The sequence below is a fragment of the Amblyomma maculatum genome, chromosome 4 (assembly GCF_055883805.1).
Source record: "Amblyomma maculatum isolate TAMU_Amacu chromosome 4, ASM5588380v1, whole genome shotgun sequence".
Taxonomy (NCBI): Eukaryota; Metazoa; Arthropoda; class Arachnida; order Ixodida; family Ixodidae; genus Amblyomma; species Amblyomma maculatum.
Window position 1 is genome coordinate 28,904,218 of NC_139347.1, and position 20,421 is coordinate 28,924,638.

Genomic DNA, 20,421 nt, shown 5'->3' on the forward strand with positions numbered 1-20,421 from the left:
CAAACTGTCATCAATTTTTCTTGAAAAAGGGTGGGTTCATTACGTGAGCAAATACGGTAAATCTTATTTATCCATACCTAATACGATCCCAGCTGACGGGAAGGTAGACTTTGCAGGCATGTAAAGAATAAACTGAGCAACATGAATACAGCACGAGGAAAATGTGCGCATCATGCATAAAGATAGCCAAAGTCTGCAAAACAAGTACCCCGAAAATGACTTTCACGTGCCCCCTCTGCTTTAAGAGAGCTGTGCAAAAGATTATCACACGAGACCGACACAAAGATAAGTCTGGCCATGCTGCCACTGCATTTGTTGTAAGATTTAGAGCCCCCATAATTAAGAGGATACATCTGCCTGTCACTCAGCTGCGTGGAGAGTCATACCTATTGCATGCCAGTGGCCATTTTTAGTACCATGTGAGCAAGTCGCCTTACATTGAGAGCTGTTAATGTGCAGCTGCACATCAATACCGGCAAAAGCAGTGACGACTTTTGGAGTGCAACAGCAACATCGAAATTCCTGAGCAGCCAAGATGGATTACTGCCATTAGGGTGCGACATTGGCAGTGCCATGGACAGATACTGAAGACATCCACAAAATTTTAAAAGAATTAGAAAAAAAAACACCTTTCCATATTATATCAAATTCCCTCAGCCTGATGACACTTTGATATTCATGGTGCAGGTGTGACGACTTCGGAGATGAGTTTTTAACTGTTTCACTACAGTTCTGATACGTGATGCATCTTGTTGGTCGCCTTAGTTTACATTTGTGGCTTAGAATTTCCACAGATCAGACCAAGGGTCATTCTTATTGTTTCGCGAGGTTGCGGGCTTACATATTTATATTTCAGCATGGCACAACAATGTTCGACTTTAATAACGGGAAATTTTTATAATGCAAGAGCAGACTTTTCGTGTCTACATTTAGTAAAAAAAAAAAAAAGAAATCAGTAAAGGAACGGTAAGGGACAATCCTGACCTTTGTCCCCTTATTAGTATTGATTTATATTGGGGCTATATATACAGGCCACTAGAACGTTGAAGTAAGCCTGAAGTCTCTTATTTTTTGCATATGAATGTGTTGATGTCCCAAAGTGACTCAGGCTATGAAGAATATTATGCCGGTGAGTTAAACTACCTGAGGTTTTTCAGTACACATTGACAATGCATAGTGCACAGGTGCCTTGCATTGCGCTTCCATTAAATTGTGCCCATTGTCATTGGGATCAAATCTGAGTCTCAGAGTCTGAGCTTGAAAGTCAAACACCCTAATTACTGGGCCACCGCAGCAGGTTTAAAATTAATTTCAATAAGAGAATTGCAACACTTGTGTGGAGAGAAATTTTCTACGGCTAGTAATTGTAAAAATGTCCAAGTGCTTTTTTGCACAGTTCACACTTTTGGTGTATGACAGTGTTGATACCTCTGGTGTACCATAGGTGTATGACAGTGACTGTGACTGGTACTAGTATGTAAAGACCATAGCTCATGCTACAGACTATGTTCGAACCAAATATCTGCTTTTAGTAATATAAAGGTCTCTTGAAAGAGTAGACCCAGCCTAGACAATGGGTAAAGTTCGGGGAGACTGAACAGAAAAGACAAAAGACGACGTGCTGTGAAAGTATTGTTCCTTACAGCTTACTCAGGTTTATTTCGCACAACAGCAAAACAGGACACTGACAAATCCTGCCACGAAACTTCAGCAAGATGTTCTGAGAAACTTCGCTCAGAAGAGATGTTGAAACCTCCACTGAACCACTACTTTTTAAGTATAGAATTGGCAGAGGGGTACAGCGTAAATAGAAAGCTGCTGCAGCTTTCTGAAAAGCGAGAAGCACAAGGAAGTTTCCATAAAGCTCCATTCTTTGGGAAACTGCACATACCTGTCACAGAGGCATGCACACACAGCGCACATACAATTTCAGCTCCAAGCACTAGTCTTACGTTCCAGACACTTGAGGAAAATAACGAGTGACAGACAGTCTCCTATATATACATACACATATGTAGCAGGACAATTCCGAGAGAGAGAGGGTGCTATTACATAACTTTAGACACTAATTTACATCATTCTCGGAGAGGTCAAGGGAAGAAGATACACAGACTTTCAGCTAAACACCTAGTCCTTTCATCAAAAATCCCAATGGTTTGCATGTAAACTGTTCTAGAATGACGAAGGGTTTAGTTTGCGATAATGAAAATCTCCATTTAGGAATTTACTGCAGGATTGTGGAATGCCACTAAGAGGACGGCAAAACATATGCCATCAGTTACCAAGTCAGAGATTGCATTGTGCAGCCTCTGTTAGAGCTGTAAATTGCATATAAGTTTCCTTGTTGCCAGAAACAATGTAGAATAAACAATGGCAGCAGATCATGTTAAACCCTTCATTGTTACACCAAGACTGCAGACATAAGCGCTGCCAATTTAGAGTGCAGAACTATGCCCGAGAACTTTAATGAGGAAGGCTTTCAATGGCTGAACTAGCTAGGGACAACTGTGGACCGCATCCTGACGATTAATGGAAATGGCAGAAGATATCACATAGCTTTTACCACATTTTGGAGGCGAAGTAAACCGAGACCTAAATAATTCTCCATATACTCTAGGCGGTCAAGCTTCCATAAATAATATATGAAGCATCTTAAATGGCAGGATTAAAGTTAAGAAAGACGGAAAAGAACTTTGAATGCAGAGAAAAAAATGGCAGGACTGAACACTAAACAGTAACCGAGTCTCGCTTAATGCGCCACATGTTAGGAGACAAACCGTGCGGCAGCTCCTTTTAGAATCGCACTCGCTAAAACCCTGGAACCAGCAGTGTTCCGGTCTTTGTAAGGCACTTTACTCTCCCAAAACTAAGCTGCTCCAGCTTCCAACGGGAAGCGAGAGAAAACAAGAAAAGAACGAAGTCTCAATCTTGAGACGAAAAAAAAAACGAAATGCACAAAATGGTCGGGATGCTGCTGCATCACCGCAAGACACACAAAGCATGAACACCACGAAAGAAAGTGAACATACTAAATAAGGAATAACGCGCAAAGAATAGAGTTTCTTCTATAAATATCTAACCTCTCCTCCGCATTACTGCAACGTGCACTGGCCATCGTGTGAACATAGAAATGCGAAAGGGGCTGGAGTGAACAGCCACGGGAGGGGAGTTGCCCGTCCTTCTTGAGAGAATGCCATCAGTGGAGCAGATCCCTTATCTCTTGTTTCTCGGCAGCTTCCAGGTAGGTCTGGCCCTCGGGTGTCCTGCCATCCTTGGACGCACCCTACACGAGAGGAGTAACAAAAGAGGAGTAACCAGCAAAAATCCCCCACTCACATGTCCCGTCATGCATCCTGTATTTAATGGCGTCTAGGCCGATGTTTATTCTAAGCAAACACTCTTAAGTTGTTGTTGGGGAAAAAAAATAAAGAAAACCTTTTCTCGAATATAAACCGATCCAAAGACAAGAAAACAGAGAGCAATTACAGTTACAAAACGCAAACAACACTTGTCACGAGCTTACCCTTGCTCAGTTATTGTCGTTGTCACTAGTCTCCCTGTCACAGTCGTCACACAGTGCATAATGTTTTGTTCCATCAAGTGAGCTCGAAATGCAGTACATTCAATCCAGTTTACTACTGCTCCTGGTGACTTGCGCCACATGCAGCCTATTGGGTCAGCTTGCGCATTTCAACGAGCCAGCCTACATACAGCTTTCGCAACGAATCTGTGGTATGAGCGGTTGCACTGCCCCGACTGCGCGCAGAATGAGCAGACGAAAAATTACAGAAGTGCTCTTAAGTCTGCTCAAGTGCAATAATGAGAAGGCATTTCTCTTCATGCTGCCAATTTTGCTGCTGCATGCTAGTTTTTTTATGCCTTCGCCATTTCCAGGGCACATTTCCGCTCTAACCTCGGTTCTACAAAACCTCTATAGTCCTAGTAGCAAACTGACTCATACACGGTGCCACGTGGCTTTTATAGGGGGATATAGCTGCACTATGTCGATGTCCGTGGCTATTGTGACGTTTAAGTTTTGTCTCGACATTCCCAGAAGCACAGACGTGGGCCCACAAGGTGAGAATTCTGAAGTAATTGAATGTAAGTAAGCAATTATTTAGAATTCCTATCAATCTACTAAACAAGCAGATGCATGCCAATCAGGCACTGAAATGCCATGACATTACCAAGAACAGTTGCGCAAGGACTTTGAGGTTAGTTAGTAATGTTTTAAGAAAAAATGGCACACCAAATGCGATAGGGTGACAGGAGCCTGTGGCACAGGAGTAATTGCTGTGAATGCGGTTTTTGCACTTGCCGCTTTCACGGCCTGAAATGGCTACTGTGAGGCATGCGAGGGACTCGAATCACTCGACCTCATGCATGGCATCACAGCTGCTGTGATGCGAGTGAGGGACTGGTACCCATGGACCTTGACTGTAACGGCAACAATGAAAAGAAGGCAGGAGAGGAGGATCCGGAGATAGCTACAAAGCCAGATGGAGACTGGAGACTGAACAAAGTGCCGTGTAGAAAGCCTGCATCCTGTGCTTTGCCGACGAGGAGGAATTCTGCATCAAAATTTTGCAATTAGTGAAAAAAAAAAAATCCTATGCAATCTCAGTTCACTAGTGGGGTATGGCTCTATCAGGGAATGCAAGAGAGACAGTGAAACAAGGGACGTGCCTGACTCGACCCCTAAAGGGCTTGTTGATGCAGATGTCAAGAGATCAAAACTGGCCCGTCATGCGACATTTGTTCATCCTTGGTGACCGTGTATCTCACTCGTCAGGTGCCCACTGTAGGAATCGAGGATGAGGGTGGAGTCCTTGGAAAGGGATTTGAACACTGCCCAGCTATTTTCACCATGAATAATTAGTGCAAATTTGTACGAAACTGCTGTTTGCTGTTAGGCCTAAAGAGTAGACCCCATGTCCAAAGCCTCACGGTTTTTCAAGCGCCATTCATCGCCAGTGTGCAGGTAGCGGGGCGATATGACAGACAGGACAAAGTTTCATGGCCTGTGGAATTCCTGGATTAAGTCATAGCTGCCGTCTCATCAAGCATTTCCATCAACTATGCCTGAGTATAGTAATCGGTACAGTGCTGTCTTCTGATGAAGTTTTCAGAGAGCAGCACTTGTGAGTCATTTTTCCAGCTTTTAGTAAGTTGTCGTCGTGATTATGAATTACATTTACAAATTCTCTAACCTATGCCAACCTATAAGTCTTGTACCTCGGGTTTTAAAAATAAGTGTTAGCTTAGATTCAAATAAACAAGGTAACTGGACACATCATATTCCACTAACTTGAGCATGCCTTTGAATATCAAGTTTAACATATGTGAACTCGGTTGAGACTGGCGTTGACAAGGCTGCAAGGCCCAAGCCTGCAGCCCACATGCAAGACAGCATTTAAGCAGTGATTATCAGCCATGGATGTGTCGGGGACCACTTTCGTACACGTGGAAGCGGATTCCTGAGGAACCCCCTGAGAATGAGGCACCATTTTTTGAACACGTTCTGAAGCTGTGGTTTCATATAAGTCGAAAACAAGAATGGTCAGCTAGAAAACATCACAAACCTTATGACATCTGCGGTTAATTTTATTGACACCTCGAGCAGCAGCGAGTCTGAACATGCTGCTGTTGCTGTCAGAATTCATTTATGGCAGCGACAATGATGGAAACCAGGCTGGAACATCAGCATCTGCGTTTAGGATTGTTTCACTTTTGTTGTTTGCCCCATTTTGCGTGTCCAGTTATTACTTTGTACCAAGAATACTATTCAACTTCGAACTTTCATTTTTTCCCACATGCTGTGCGATAAGAAGTTTAACATTATGTATATTCCAGAAAAATTCCACTTTTTTCTTTTCAGACAGAAGTTCTGTATTTACAAATTTTGTTCAAAACTTTGTAAAATTCTGTTTTTGGCAATTTAAAAGTCAGGGAAGGCACAGCTGGAAAGGCGACACCGAATGTCAAGGAGCACTACAGATATGAGGTCCCTCTATGAGATAAGCAACAAGTCCTCAAGAATGTGGTAAAGACTGCTGTAAAATTCCGAGCAAATGCCCCCCCTTATGCAAGAGCCCTTTCCTAATTTCAAAGCTAATTTCACAATTTCGAGCCATTCCAGGAAAGCATGTGGTACCACAGAAGCAAAAACTCTATATGCTGAGCATTCTTGACCTCCCCTTTAACACTGCTGTCAGACTGACAGTGCATGTTTGTGAGCTTGGATTAGTGTCCCCCAAGTCTTTTGCTCTTAAGTTTGCTCCACATATTAGGCACCTTATTAGTGTGAAAATTATGCAACAACCAGTTCCTCAATAAAAAATGATATTAAAGTTGAACCTCACTATTACATTCTTTGCAGCACTAGTGATGAAAAAGAATGAGCAAATGAACCAGAAGCATGGTAACCAAGAAAAGCGAAGCTGCGAGGGTCGGTTGAACACAAACTAACCTCCATCTCAGCGTGCGAAAAATTTGTGCATTGGTGTCTCCTGCTTCTCTGAAGTTCGTCTGAATCTTGAGACAGTCTGTGGCTCCTGTGATTGTCGCTTGTGATAGCTCTGCACAGGCAAAGTGCCTTGAATGCCATGAAAGTTCTGAATTGTCAGATGGTGAGCTGGACTGCGGTGGTAACATGGAATCTGATAATTCAGGAAATGGTGATGTTGTTCATGCTCGTTCGCTTGCTGAAAGCGGGAGCGTGATAATGAACAGAGTTATTGTGACACCGTATCAAAGCCCTCCCATGCTTGTATCCCCATCCAGACAAGCAAAGATAAAAATGCCCTGAACATATTTTCACGTTTCTGACTAATGACATTTGGGACATGATGGTCGATGAGACGAAGAGGTATGGAAAACAGTGCACAGACTCGATCGCCCTGCAGGAGAAGTCCCAGGTGAAAAAAATGAACAGATACAAATGTAAAAGATTTAAAAGTGTTCGCTGGAGTACCGATCTGCATGGGACTTATGAAGCTTCCGACTTTGGGTCTCTACTGGGCATGGTATTTATGCAGTAGACTGCATTCTCCAGATCATGGCCTGCAACCTGTTTTATACTACTACAAGGTTCTGGCAGGGCATTTTGCTGATAAGGAGGAACCAAGCACATAGCAGGATTGTCTCCTTTGTATACGGCCCTTCACTGAAAAATTTAATCACTTTTACTGCAGTGTATGAAGCTATGCAAGGAATATTTATTCGATGAAATGATGATTCTGTGGCGTAGGAGCCTGACCTTTAGTGAATACATCCCTGGTGAAGCCCACAAGTATGGAGCCAAGCTCTAAAAGCCCGTGCCAAGGAGGGCTATATAATGGGTGTGCAAGTATATGGCTGAATATATGTTGCTAAGAAAGGCACCAGCCATGCCAAAGTTTTTGTAGTGAACTTGAACTTTTTGTCACCAACCTCTACACAAGCATACTATTTGTACCATGCCTGTTGAAAGTGAATACAATGATATAGGGCACTCTCCACTTAAACCAAAAGGGGCTTCCTAAAGAAGTCATAGAAGAAAAATTAAAAGAAGAGGAATTATCAGCTGTGAATCAGAAGACGGATAAAGGTGCTCAAGTTGATGGACAAATGATCCATTCTTATGATGGCAGCCATTGAAATGAGAAAAATACTGGAAGGATGAGTGAGTTATAAAACCAGGAATGGTCCTCGACTACAATGCCGCGAAAAGGTCATCGAGTAGAATGACCAAATGACATCTCGCTACTCCTGCCTCCAGAAAAGGCTCAAGTGGTACGTGTAAGTTGCTGCTGAACTCATCATTGGAACAGCTACTGTGAACTCGTGGGTAGATCGTTCAATGTTCAATGGTAAAAATCGCCAGTCCTAAAATTCCGCGAGCAGTTGGCACGCTCTCTCTTAGGCACAGCTCAGACTGAGACCAAAATTCCGCAGAGGAGGAATCGTGCCCATAGCCTAGAGGGAGCGGATATGGGCCTGCGTCGACTGCCAAAAGTCGATGCAAGGAATGTTATGCATTGCTAAGGGCCCACAGAAGTAACAAGGAGGCAAGGGTGATGGCAAAAAAAGCAGCCATATTTTGTTCAGATTGCCCATGAAAGCCATTTACATGCTTGCCTTGTTTCAATTCCCGACACGAGAAGACCGCCAGAAAATAGATACTGTTATAGTGATCAAGATCAGTATAACTCGTGCTATGGTCTTTCCGGTTGTGATGTATGGATGCGAGAGTTGGACTGTGAAGAAGGCTGACCGCCGAAGAATTGACGCGTTTGAATTGTGGTGCTGGCGAAGACTCAAATTCTTGGGAGTTCCTTGGACTGCCAGAAGATCAAATCAGTCGATATTGTCGACCATAAACCCTGACTGCTCATTGGAGGGTCAAATTCTAAAGTTAAAGCTCAGCTACTTTGGTCATCTGATGAGAAGAAAGGGGTCGCTGGAGAAAGATTTGATGTTGGGAAAAGTTGAGGGTCGCCGGAAAAGGGGTAGGCAGCGAACGCGATGGTTAGATGGCATCCTCGAGGCGCTGCAGATGAAGTTATGTGATGTTAGGAAGATAGAGACCGGAAAGGATGGCGTGACATGGTCCATAGGGTCACGAATAGTCGGACACGACTGAACTGAACTGAACTATAGTGATCATAAACCTGTAACTTGTGACACTTGTACTCTGAAAATACTTAAATAAAAAGTCCAAATCGAGCCAAATTGAGTCCGTGTCATCAAGTTTTTGTGCTTCGAAACGGAGTAAAGCTGGAAATCTATGTTGCAGTCAAACTTGTAATTGACACATGCTAGAGAACAGGTAGGTAGTAAAGGCAGCAGGCAACAGTATCAAAAATTGCATTTGTGCCTAGCAAATGAAAGGAGTTGGTGGCTTGACATTAAAAGGGCATTTGGCACATTACTGCAACAGAATAGAACGCTCAGCCGAACTCTATTCTCACCAGAAGCAGAGCTTGTGCAGATAACAGAAGCAACATTGTTTTTCAAGGACAGTGGTAGATCTTTAGGAAGACACCTACGCAATCGTGATCGTTTGGCATGAAGCAGACAGCAACCCCAGAACGAATAAACAAATTCCGCTGGTGCAGTGGTAACCTATAAAGATTCATTGGCCATTCTGCATTTTCACTCCATTTGGTCCTCTGGCATAGGTCTGAGAAGTTTGATGACACTACCATGATGTTCAAGCGACCACAAAATTAAAGGCTAGAGCATTGCCTCATTAGTGAGCTGGTGTGCACAAGGTAAGTGCGTAAGCTATTGATCACACGGGTATCTGCTACCTTCTCATATTTGTGACTGGTCCCTTGCTGCTGTCCCCGTATGCTTCCGTCATGCTGCAGACATGCCAAAGGGAATAAATAATGGATCCTTTTAAAATATGGCACCAGATGAAGCAATTTCACCAGCAGTGCTCAAGGCAAAGCGATTCAAGAGATTCTGAATAAGGCACACAAAGTAGGACAGAACATCTCATTTGTGCCATTTTTTCATTTCATTTCATTTTATTACCTTAAAGACCCCTCGCGGGGTATTACATAAGGGGTGGGATGAGCAGAAAAGGTACAAGACAATGCAATATATGTGATCATATACAAAAAATGTTGTTTAGATTGCTAGCAAACGATAAAGGGCAGGTGATGTCGACGATAAGCACACTGCTGAAAAAATCTGCGAAGTGTGACTCACCAGTGAGTCACTATGCACATGGATCAAAACTTTGAAATGGGGAAACGCGGTGAACATGTTAAAAGGCAACAACGGGGGTTCTTTTTGACATCCAGTAATTTTAATGAAATTTCTTTGGTACTTTCGTCCTGATCCATTCTACCGAATTTGGGTGCTGTGCAGGCATTTTATCCTGTCAAAGTCTATTTTAAAATATGTTGGTTCCTTAGTCTCAGCTCGGACGATTTCTGCGGGCAACACTGTGTTTGGGACATCACAAACATTAATCCTGCAGTACTGCCCCCTCCCCACATGAACAACTACTAACAATATAGCCAACACTATAATTTTCCATTCAATATAAACAACTAAGTCTGAGCAAGACCATACACTCAATCTCACAGAGCTCATTTAAGTGCACGTCAGCCAGCTGGGTTGCAGCAGCTTAGAACAACATTCTGGCTGGGATGATCGTGAGTTCATTCTGGAAATGCAGCATTTCACACATGCTGAAAGGCATCAAGGATGCATTGTGGGATGAAGAGAGCAATAAGGAAGTCTCCAACGAGGAGGAAGATGACTGAATAAGTTGGATTCACGACGAGTACAACCAGGATTCTTTTGAATAAATATAAATAAACGTCTATGTCGTTCAGGGTTGGGCTTCTTTTCTGTCAGCTCACATTCGAGGTTTCTTTTTTCTTTTGGGCTTTGCAACGAAGGGGGGGAAGGGGGAGGGGATTTGAGATTCGAGTAAATATGGTAGCTTTTACTTCAGTACATCTAATATGATGATTGCGGCCCTTCGGGAAATATATGGCCGAGATTTCTGTGAGATACACAAACCTTGCAAAATTCTCGGAAATGAAAGGAGCTTAAATTGTAACTGTTTCCTCCTACAAGTGAAAACCCCAGGGTAGCTGTCTTTCTTTCCAGCAATTCAAAAGAAGTAATTTTCATTTTTCTCTTCTACACAGCCAACTAGTTCATGTGTTCTACTTAGCACTTACTTCTGCTGAGTTGTCATGATAATACAGTTCTTTGACTTGTTGATTACATGATAATTGCAGGAATAACTCATTCACGAAAGTGCAGCGGCAGGCCAATTGACTGTCAGCAAAAAGGGGATACCATTAGAGCCAAGAGTGGCACAATAACTGGACTCACCTTCTCAACCATAAGCTTGACACAGGCAGTGTGGCCTTCCCAAATAGCCGCTAGCAGAGCCGATATTCCATACTTGTCTTTAGCCTATAAACGCGTAAAATAATCACATCATTAGATTTCTCACCCTCTTTACGCACTGTACCAATTCCAGATGCAAGTCAAAGGAACACAGTTGTCACACCAGAGAGCACTGATGCATATGTGACTGCTTAAGACGAATATATTTGAGTGCATACACAGAACGCTCCCATACCCTGCATACTAATGTAGTGTTAGATCATTAAAATGTGTTTTGTTTGCCTATGAAATCACTTGCATACAGTGACCAAACCAAGTGGAAGAGAGGGCTGGGAACAGACAACCAAAAAAATTTACCCCCGAGCATTTTCTTTGCAGTCCAACTAGAACCTTTTACCATAATGCAGCTCATATTAGGCCCCATCCTTGGTAAGCGAGTATGTGAAGCTCTCACTTCCGCATTTCATTTTATCTTTGTGAGGAGCAATGCCAAGCAGTCATCATGGTTACACAAAATTTGGCAGCCGCTTGCTTTGCGTTTCTGCCAGCAAATTGTAGCAGTGAACCAATGCGCCACTAAGCAACTAGATCAAAAAGCATCCACACAACTTTCATAAAGCTGCAATGTTACCGAGGTTACTTCGTTACAGAGTTATTTTGCATCAGTGTGCAGAAGCTTGGAACCCTATGCGTAGCGCCATTCTCTGCAAGTCATTTTACAGGCACGGACAGAATGGGGCGCTCGGCACAAGAGGGTCAGCACCGTCTAGGGGAGCTGGAAATTGCCAAGCGCATCTGCACGACCCCCCCATAGCTCCACTTGACTTGCATTCGATTGGTGTCAATCTGGCACTAACGATGGCTTTGATCAGATAGTCGTGCTTTTTGTAGTGAGCAGGCATTTCCCACTGGGGTCGTGCACCCGTTAAGGCACTTTGAGACAGGCATAGGCGGACTTCTGTTGTAGGTGGCCCCCTTTTTTTGAAATTCATTGCCTCTGGGACTTGTTCGCGTCGCGCTAGCGATCAAACGTGCTTGAAGTATTTGGCCTGTCACCTTAGTTTCATCCCTTTGTCTTAATATGGTTACCATTAATCTTTGCCTTGTTCCTACAAGCCCCAGATGCAAGCTCCTTTGCTACACAAGAGGACTCAAACTTTGCCACGTGTGGCGTCATTCCGTCACGTAGTAGACATTCTATGCAGTGGTGCTGTGCACCTAGCGGGTCAGTGATCCAAACCCGACACGACCTTTTTTACTGCAAGCACCGGGACAGAAACTATGAGACATGTGCCACCATTCTGCTGCTGCGTCGCGAACATGTGCTGTAGTCTCGTGCGCCTCACTGCAAAGTGAGTGATGCACAACGTGACTGCTTTTGCTTGCAGGTCATCGAGCCGTGTGCCATCCAATCCATGTAGCGTGGACAAGAATTAACGTGGTTCAAAAAACAAACAAAAAAAAGGGGAAGAACCAAAGCCATGGATCAGTAGTAGGTTTAGGTTGAACCGCAACATCAGCCTCGCTCGCATTTGCAACTCGTCTCCAACAAAACGCTCCACCGCTCACGGGATCTCAGTGGGGCACTAAGCTCGGGTAATCACCTTGTGTGCCTCTCAGATATTAGGGCAGTTATAGGCAGCCGCGCGCTCACTTAGTGTTGTGTGGTGTCTGTGCAAAATTTGATCCCCGCTGCTGTGTGCTCCCACGACCGGAGCATGAGCCATGACAAATTTGGGCAGCAAATGTAATTCCTTTGTGCAACCTATATGTGCTTTACTGCTGCAGATCACGCTTAGACGTAGGTCTTCTTTAAGTCTATGTGTTGCAATCAAGCAACAAAGGCCAGTACCCTTAGGATCAGAATCACTATCCTTGCGGTGCTGTATCACGCTGCAAAAAATAAAAAAGAAAAATGCTGAAATTTAACATAGTGAAGCTAATTAAAACACGGAAGCACATATGGGCCAAAGTACATTTTGGGAGTGGGTCTAATTGATTTCGGCCATGGGTCGACACAATTCTTGACTTGGGCAATGTCAGTTTTGGCTTGGGCCACCAAGTTGTGGGCTTTAGTGGAGTTAATTCTCGATTTGGGGCAAAGTCAACATTGAGGATGGGCCAAGTTTATCTGGGAGTGAAAACCGCAGTGTATATAGCCAATTTTGGGTTCAGGCAAGCAACTTTCCCTTGAGTGCCACTCAGATTAAGAATGGCAGTTACCAGTATACCTTACGAAAGGTCAAAAGTCGACGCTTCATACATGTCCCCCTGTTTTCAAAGTACACAGTGAGGTACTGCTCTGGCACTAAAATTCACCGGTAGCCGCTGTTCCCTCTCATTTCAAGCTCAGAAACTATAGACCAACACCGATCTGTGACGTAAGCACGATGCGGTGGCGCTTCTATCGCCAGTGTGAGCCGACTGGGGGTGAAAAGTAAGCTTAGTGGCCGTAGGAATACATGGAAGCGAAATATTCCAAAACAGTTTTCTAATTTCACGGGTCATCCGTGATGTCATTATTCGGTACAGAGCAACCATGAACGCTTTGGAATAGATCGTGGAAGTGTGAAATCTCATTACCGAGGCAAAGTATTTTTAAAACACCGCAAAACGCATGGGGGTGCGAGTTGAGAGGGCGACCCACAGAAATACATGTAAACACAACTTACCGCAACATTTTGCTCGGTTCAGCAGCGTTGAACCTTTCTCATTTTTTGGTGAACGTCTTGTACGACGCCCCGACATCATGTTGCATGACACACTACATTCTCTTGCAAGTAATGCAAGTCTGACGACTTGCGGAACCGCTCACAGCATGATAAACTGACCGCGCACAGTTGCAGACGACCATGCATCACCTGCGCTGTCGCTAGCAGACGCTCCGGAGTTGGAGGCGGCCGCGGTGGGTATCGCCAGCGGCGCTGTCGTCTGCTGCAATGCGCGAATCTCATTCGGTCCATATTGTCGTATGGTGTTTGATAACTGCTTTTTAAATGTAATTCTGTCTAGGACGTATCACTGGAGCGACAGTATTATCAAGTTTATTTGCCCTATGCGGCAGCATATCAGACTGTAAGCAAAACTGCGCGATTCGCTACACCCAGCTTGCCTTTTGGCGGTGTCTGGATTCACAACATAGGTTATTCGGGGAGTTTTAAAAGTAGACTGCCTCCATAATGCAGACCATACTTTATCACCCCCTTCTTCAAAGCGCTGGTCAATGTTTAACGACCGGCCACCACCACTTCTGACGCTCTGCGAAATGAGAAAAATGTTCTGGTAAGTTGTGTTTACATGTATTTCTACGGATCGCCCTCCCAACTTGCACCCCCACATGTTTCGCGGTATTTTAAAAATACTTCGCCTCGGTGACGAGATTTCATATTTTGACGATCTGTTCTAGGATGTTTATAGTTGCTTCGTACCGAATAACGACATCACAGGTGCCCCGTGAAATGAGAAAACTGCTTTGGAATATTTCGATTCCATGTATTCCTATGGACGCTAAGCCTATTTTTCACCCCCAGTCGGCTGCGGCGCCGCGAGCGCCCCTTTGTTTGTAAACACGGTGTTGGTCTATAGAAGGTTTCAGTGCAGAAGCAGTGTGCTACTGGAGAGACAGACGAAATTCATGCATTGTTGCTCCGTCAGCACCTTGTTGGAGAAATGCGAAAATAAACAGTACCTATATTAAGCAAACCTGAAAAAAAAAAAGCATGCCCAGTATTTCGAGCAAGTATGGTTGCTAGTGGCACGCAGTTGAGTACCAGAAGAAACAACATTTTAAAACATGTGGGCAATCTCCGGCAGAAACGCACCTACTGCCGTCTCAGACGAAGTGGCTTAAAGGTAGCCCCCCACCCGTGAGCTCTGCTACATCAAGGCAGCAGTGCACGCATTCCTGAATGCCGCCACTTACTACAAAAGATGCGACCCCCCTATTATGACCATCATTAGTGCTACACTGATGCTGCGCGAATGCAAGGCTAACGGAGCAATAAAAGGTCGCGCCGGCTGGGGGGTTGCAGGTGAGCGTGGCGATTTTCCGGCATGGCTAAACGGTACTAACTCACACTTTTTTCTTGTGCTGAGCACTCTGTTCACTTCTGTCCGCACGATGAGCGCCAAATTGTGGCTGTATATATATTTTGCATGATCTTCTGAACAGTGGTCTGCCTGTCTGCTAGAACAGTGGCCTTCGACCGAAATTTGCATTCACTCTCCCAATGACACTAGGTCTTTCTGTTCTTCATCTCATAAACCGAGGAACTGTAGCTATTTACAGCAGCCGAGTTCACTTTGTGCTGCTGCTTTTGAATTGCAAAAATATGATGCACCACACATGACAACTTTCCATTTACATGGTCCTATTTCATTTTGTAGTACCTTTGCAGCAATAAGTTGCATCAAGGTTTGACACCTTATAGAATGAGGGGATGACAAGGGTTATGTGCTTCTATTTCAAAGTAAGGTGTAGCAGTATCACTGTTCATACAGGGCAACGATACAATTGGGGGGATAGCCTGCTGTATTTGGTTTGCCATAAAACTATAAAGAAGGTCATCCTGGTATGTCACAAGTGTTTATGCTATCCCATACAATACATTGCTTTGAAAGATGCTTTGTCGATTCCTTTAAAATCAGAAGTAAAGGCTTCAATTCAGGTACAACCGGCTGCAAAATAAGTCTGGACATGCGACAGGTGACAGAAATCAAATAAAACTGCATCGCTGCACCACTTTTGTTGCAGTTCTGGTGTCAAGACATAGCAGTGCACATGCGTGTCTTTTCATTCTTGCAGCTGCATTTTTTTTGTCGTTTGCAGTGTATGAGCCGATTAAATACAGCGCTAGGCACCAGGGTTTGATTCCTTTATTCAATATGCCTTGTATGCAGTTCAGCGGGGCATGGCAAGAGTGAAACATGCGCTGCTGGCTTGGCCCTGGTAAGACAGATTGCACATAACTGCGAGATTTCTTTGCTTGATTCTTGAATGTGCTATACTCGTTTGCTTTTGTACTTTCTGTACCATGGGGGACACTTCTATAACCACGGGAAAAAATTTCCAAGCTCGCTAGGCACAAGCAGATTGCTCCAGAGGAGCATGATCACATGTGGCGGGCGAATTACTTTAAGTATAGAATAAAACTACTCGAAGGAGATGACTAAAAGGCACATGCAACAGCACAGACGCCTAGCACTGCCTATGTCGTTACATGTGCCATTTCGTCTCACCTCCTTGGCGTACTTTCATTTTAATTTATAAGCTTGCCGTCTGAAAAGCTCCTGGTACATAGTTGCTTAAGACTTCACGAAGCAGCAACGGTTTGTTTGCGTTGAATGACAGCTCACTGCAGCCGGAGGTATTGGCGCTGATGAATTTTCTGCTTGTCAGTATGAATGCCTCGCCAGCCTTCCAGTTTGTTCCATCAGTTGGCATTTTTGCCTGCCATCAAAGCATCTGTGCGTTCCTGCCTAACTACCTACTGTTCCACTAACTTTATTTATTTCATGCGAGAGGGGCCTTGCCTACTTTGTTGCATCTGATGGCAATAAGGTCGGCCATTTCTCGGCTAATCGCCTTTTCCTTTTCAGTGTGCTCGTTGGTACTTCAACATCATACGATGTGACTGAACATAAAAGAGAATGCGAAGAATAGAAAAAAATTATGTATGTGGCGCCGGTTTGTCACGGAGACACATATGATAGGTTATCCGTCTTTCAGGCGAAAGCGAGCAGCGGATGCTTCATTCTCGCCGTGCCCCGCCGAACTGTGTGCGTGGCACAGTGAATAAGGAAAGCAGACCCTGGCGCCAAGCTTTGCATGTAATCAACTCCTATGCTGCGAGCAAGGAAAAAGACATAGCTGCGAGAATGAAAGGTCGCGCATGCGTAGCGCTATGTCTCAACACCAAAAGTGCAACGTCAAGCGGCATGGAAATGCGATTGTATCTGATCTTTGCTGCCTGTCGTATGCCTCGACTTACTTTGCTGCCAGTTATACATACTGTCCTTCCACAGTCATAAATAGATAAATTGACGACATTGTGTCGCCAGCAAATGGAGGAGCTCCTAGCTCCAATACTCACATTGACATCAGCACCCTTGTCGATGAGGTACCTGAGGACATCAGCCTGGCCATAATCAGCTGCATGATGGAGTGGGGGCCGTCCATCAATAGCAGCATTTACGTCCAACCCCTGAGAAATGAATACATGTAATCAATTGCTATTTTGCATATGGAGAATAAAGGTAGCGAGATATGAACACAATACAACATGCAAGAAGAAATTAAGACGTGTCCATGATGGAGGTGGCGAAGCTGCTTGGTGAGATAACCTGACCATCTGATTCAGTCCTTTGAAGGTTGGCAATGAAACTCTCAAGGCAAGGCAATGTAAAACCTTTGTGATGGTAACTGAAACCTCTGACAAAAAATTATGCTCATTTAGTGTACCACGCAAGGAATCATAACAAACTGGGAATTTTCCTTACAATGATCACGGAAAGCGTGCTTTGCCCACTGGTACTCTGCACAACCCAAGCTGCGCATAGAGTTGATCTTGTTTACATAACTACCAGCACATGAAAAACTAAGTGTTACTCAGCCTACAATGAAATGTACAAAAAAAAAAACGCGAATAAAATATACACTGGCATGCTTATGTGCTCAGGTGTGGCTAACTACATGATACACACCGGCTCTCACCGGCGTTCTCGAGCACATCTGTGGTGATCCCTTTATACATGTTTTTAAGTACGAGATTCAAAAGTTAGCAACTCATTGCAATCGTATGCTATAACACAGTTAACTGTAAATGAAACACAGATGTTAGTGAAAAGGCACCGCATTCCCGAAACATCACAACTAAAAGGCGGAACGAAGATCAGTTGCCGCTTCCTGTCCAAACGGAACGCTTCGGTTTATTGCAAGCTTCCTGCGCCGGGCGACCTGATTGTTTGATCACATAAACACACGATTTAAGAGAGTTAATTCTTCAAACGAAAATAAAAACAAGCACGAATATAACTCCCTCAAAACGCCAAACCAAAAAAGGAACACAGTCCAATAACCGACGTGCGGAAAGAACAAAAATAAAGTACTATCACATTTGGCTAATTTCTTATGATGACGGTATGCACCTGTGTTCACAAAAGATACGAGCTGTTTCGTTACGGCAACATACAAAACTCTTTTGTAACAGTGATATTGGGGCGAACGACTGATAAATATGTAAACGGTATCGCAGCGACAGTTACGCCGAGTAAACCGAGACCGAGAGGTGATACGGCAACATCGGCATTTCCGCTTCAAGTACACACCTTCTGTTCCACGCAATCCTTGACTTGATCCAGGTCACCGTTCTTGAGACTCCACAGGAAATCGCTCATCTTTAGGGCTTGTACTGACAGCAAAGGAGGTATCACAAGCTGGCTCGGCACGGTTCTCTCAAGTTAAATGCCCACTCATTGAGAAAATTTCTGCTCATAGTTGCCAGCGCCAGATGCCTCTTTACCGCCGTTCATAAAGCCTCATTGTTTGCAACAATATTGCGCTTTAAGGTCACAAAATCAAAATAAGCATTAGTAACCTTAAGGCAATAAAAAAAAGAACAAAAAAAGTGGTATTCATATTACCTGATTTTTAACTTTAATTTTGTTTTGTTAGGACAAAACCACGAAAACAAATAATTTTATTTCCCCCAATAACAAAATAAAATAAAATCATCTAAAACTAAATTTAAGAAAGCTTTTATATTATATTGAAGGACAGCGCTTTCCCTTTTAATTTTCGTACAAATAAAGCCAGAGCGCGAAATTTAAATCTTATGTTTCATCCGTTGTAGCCTCGACCACATAATATGAGAATGCCGGCACTCTCCCGGGGTGGGAAAAAGTATACTTAGTTGAGAGAACATCTTATGTTTCATCCGTTGTAGCCTCGACCACATAATATGGGAATGCCGGCACTCTCCCGGGGTGGGAAAAAGTATACTTAGTTGAGAGAACTAGGGAGGTCCTGCTGCAAAGCTCGGACCTTGAGCTCCAGCGGAACATCGTCCACCTGGCGGAGAAGGCTGCCATGGGCCAAGGCCTGAAAGCCAGCCTTTAACCAACACCCCCTAGACTAAGAGAAGGCCAGTGCAAGTTCCCCTTTTTCAATAGTCCTACGTCACGACAGTGAGATAGATCGGCGAAGCCGAGCGCAAGCCTACGTAAGCAAGGCGATCTGGAACGACTCGGCCTGAGTGTGCGTGTTTTCAGCCTGAGTTTGCTGTGTTCCTAATCTGTGCTGCATAGGCGCTTGCGAGCAAGGTATCTACAATCTCTGGGTGTGGTTGTGTGCTAAACTGTCGCTCTAACTATGCCAATGGATCCAAAGCGCAAGTGTACAAGTTTCTGTCGGACTCGGCTCAAAATGCAGCGTTTACAAAGGCTGTGCTGTGGAAAAGCTTATTAACGATGAAGTGCACTGTGGTAAGAAAGCGTTCTTGTTTGCTTCCCAATACTCCTGCTGCTATTCACCACTATTTGATTTAGCACAGTGTTTTAAAGCGTAGGCGTGCCCATATCGAGCACAAAATTTGGACAGCACAGCTATACTAATAATCGATTAGCATTCGCCCTGTTTTGAGTGCGGAACAAAATTGTTTTGCAATCTAAATTATTTTCTTATGGAAACAATTTCATTTCGCTAATGGCCACGTGATCGTAGTTGCCGTAGTAAATGACTAGTTTAAAGCCGAGTTAGCTGCTCGCTGCGCTAATATACTCATGGCAATAGCTGCTCCCAGCTTAAGCAGCTTTTTTTATATTTACGTTACAGCTTTGTGACCAGCACTTCCGTGAAAGCGACCTCGTATTCCCGACAAGTTACACCGAGTGTCTTCAAGGTCACCGTTCTGAGTAATATCTCTGCCCACCGATCTCATCTTTATCTATCCATCTAACAATAAATGTGCTCTCAGATTAATTTTGTGCTTGTTTTAATGTTTATTCAAGTAACTCTGAATGAAGGTGAAAATTTCATCGCAACTTCATTTCTGCCATTGAAACAAATGCGAGGTGGATTAGTGTCAAACTTCTCATATACTTCAAAAGACTGGCAATATTAGATAACACAGGTAACACAAGTATAATCCTCTTCATCGCTAGCACTAAACATTTCAAGAAGTAGCTCCAGAGAAGCGTTGAATAAATAAAAAAAAAAACGCACCCGTGTAGGGTGAAGCAGACTTTTAGTATGATCTCACTACGATGACGTCACATAAGCTTGCACAGGCCTTGTAGTAGTCTAGGTGGCGTTGCTTTAACGCGGCGGCCCCAGTCTTCAAGGCCTACGTGTGGGGCCGGGAGTTATCGCCTTCTCTTGGTGGAAAATCAAATCCCCTGCACTGCAAAAAAATTCAGACTGCGAGGGTTACTGTGTGCACATTCTGGGTGCGAGAAATATTATCGGGCGCGGAAGATGAAAAGTAGATAGATATCGAAGGTCTCGAACATTATCGCAGCAGGTAATTACGTGTGTGTCAGTTCTAGATTGCTTTTCTTGTT

The 20,421-nt window shown here is 43.9% G+C and overlaps 1 protein-coding gene across 1 annotated transcript; it reads right to left on the minus strand.

Annotated features, from left to right (window-relative positions):
• Nucleotides 1-1,619: 1,619 nt before the first annotated feature.
• LOC146190558 (myotrophin-like) lies at nucleotides 1,620-18,369 on the minus strand. The gene is made up of 4 exons (XM_084600961.1): nucleotides 18,190-18,369; nucleotides 16,956-17,066; nucleotides 10,846-10,929; nucleotides 1,620-3,283 (listed from the first exon to the last, which is right to left on the minus strand). The coding sequence occupies exons 1-4, from the start codon at nucleotides 18,256-18,258 to the stop codon at nucleotides 3,197-3,199; spliced, it is 351 nt and encodes a 116-aa protein (XP_084457087.1). The 5' UTR covers nucleotides 18,259-18,369; the 3' UTR covers nucleotides 1,620-3,196.
• Between the last annotated feature and the right edge of the window lie 2,052 nt (nucleotides 18,370-20,421).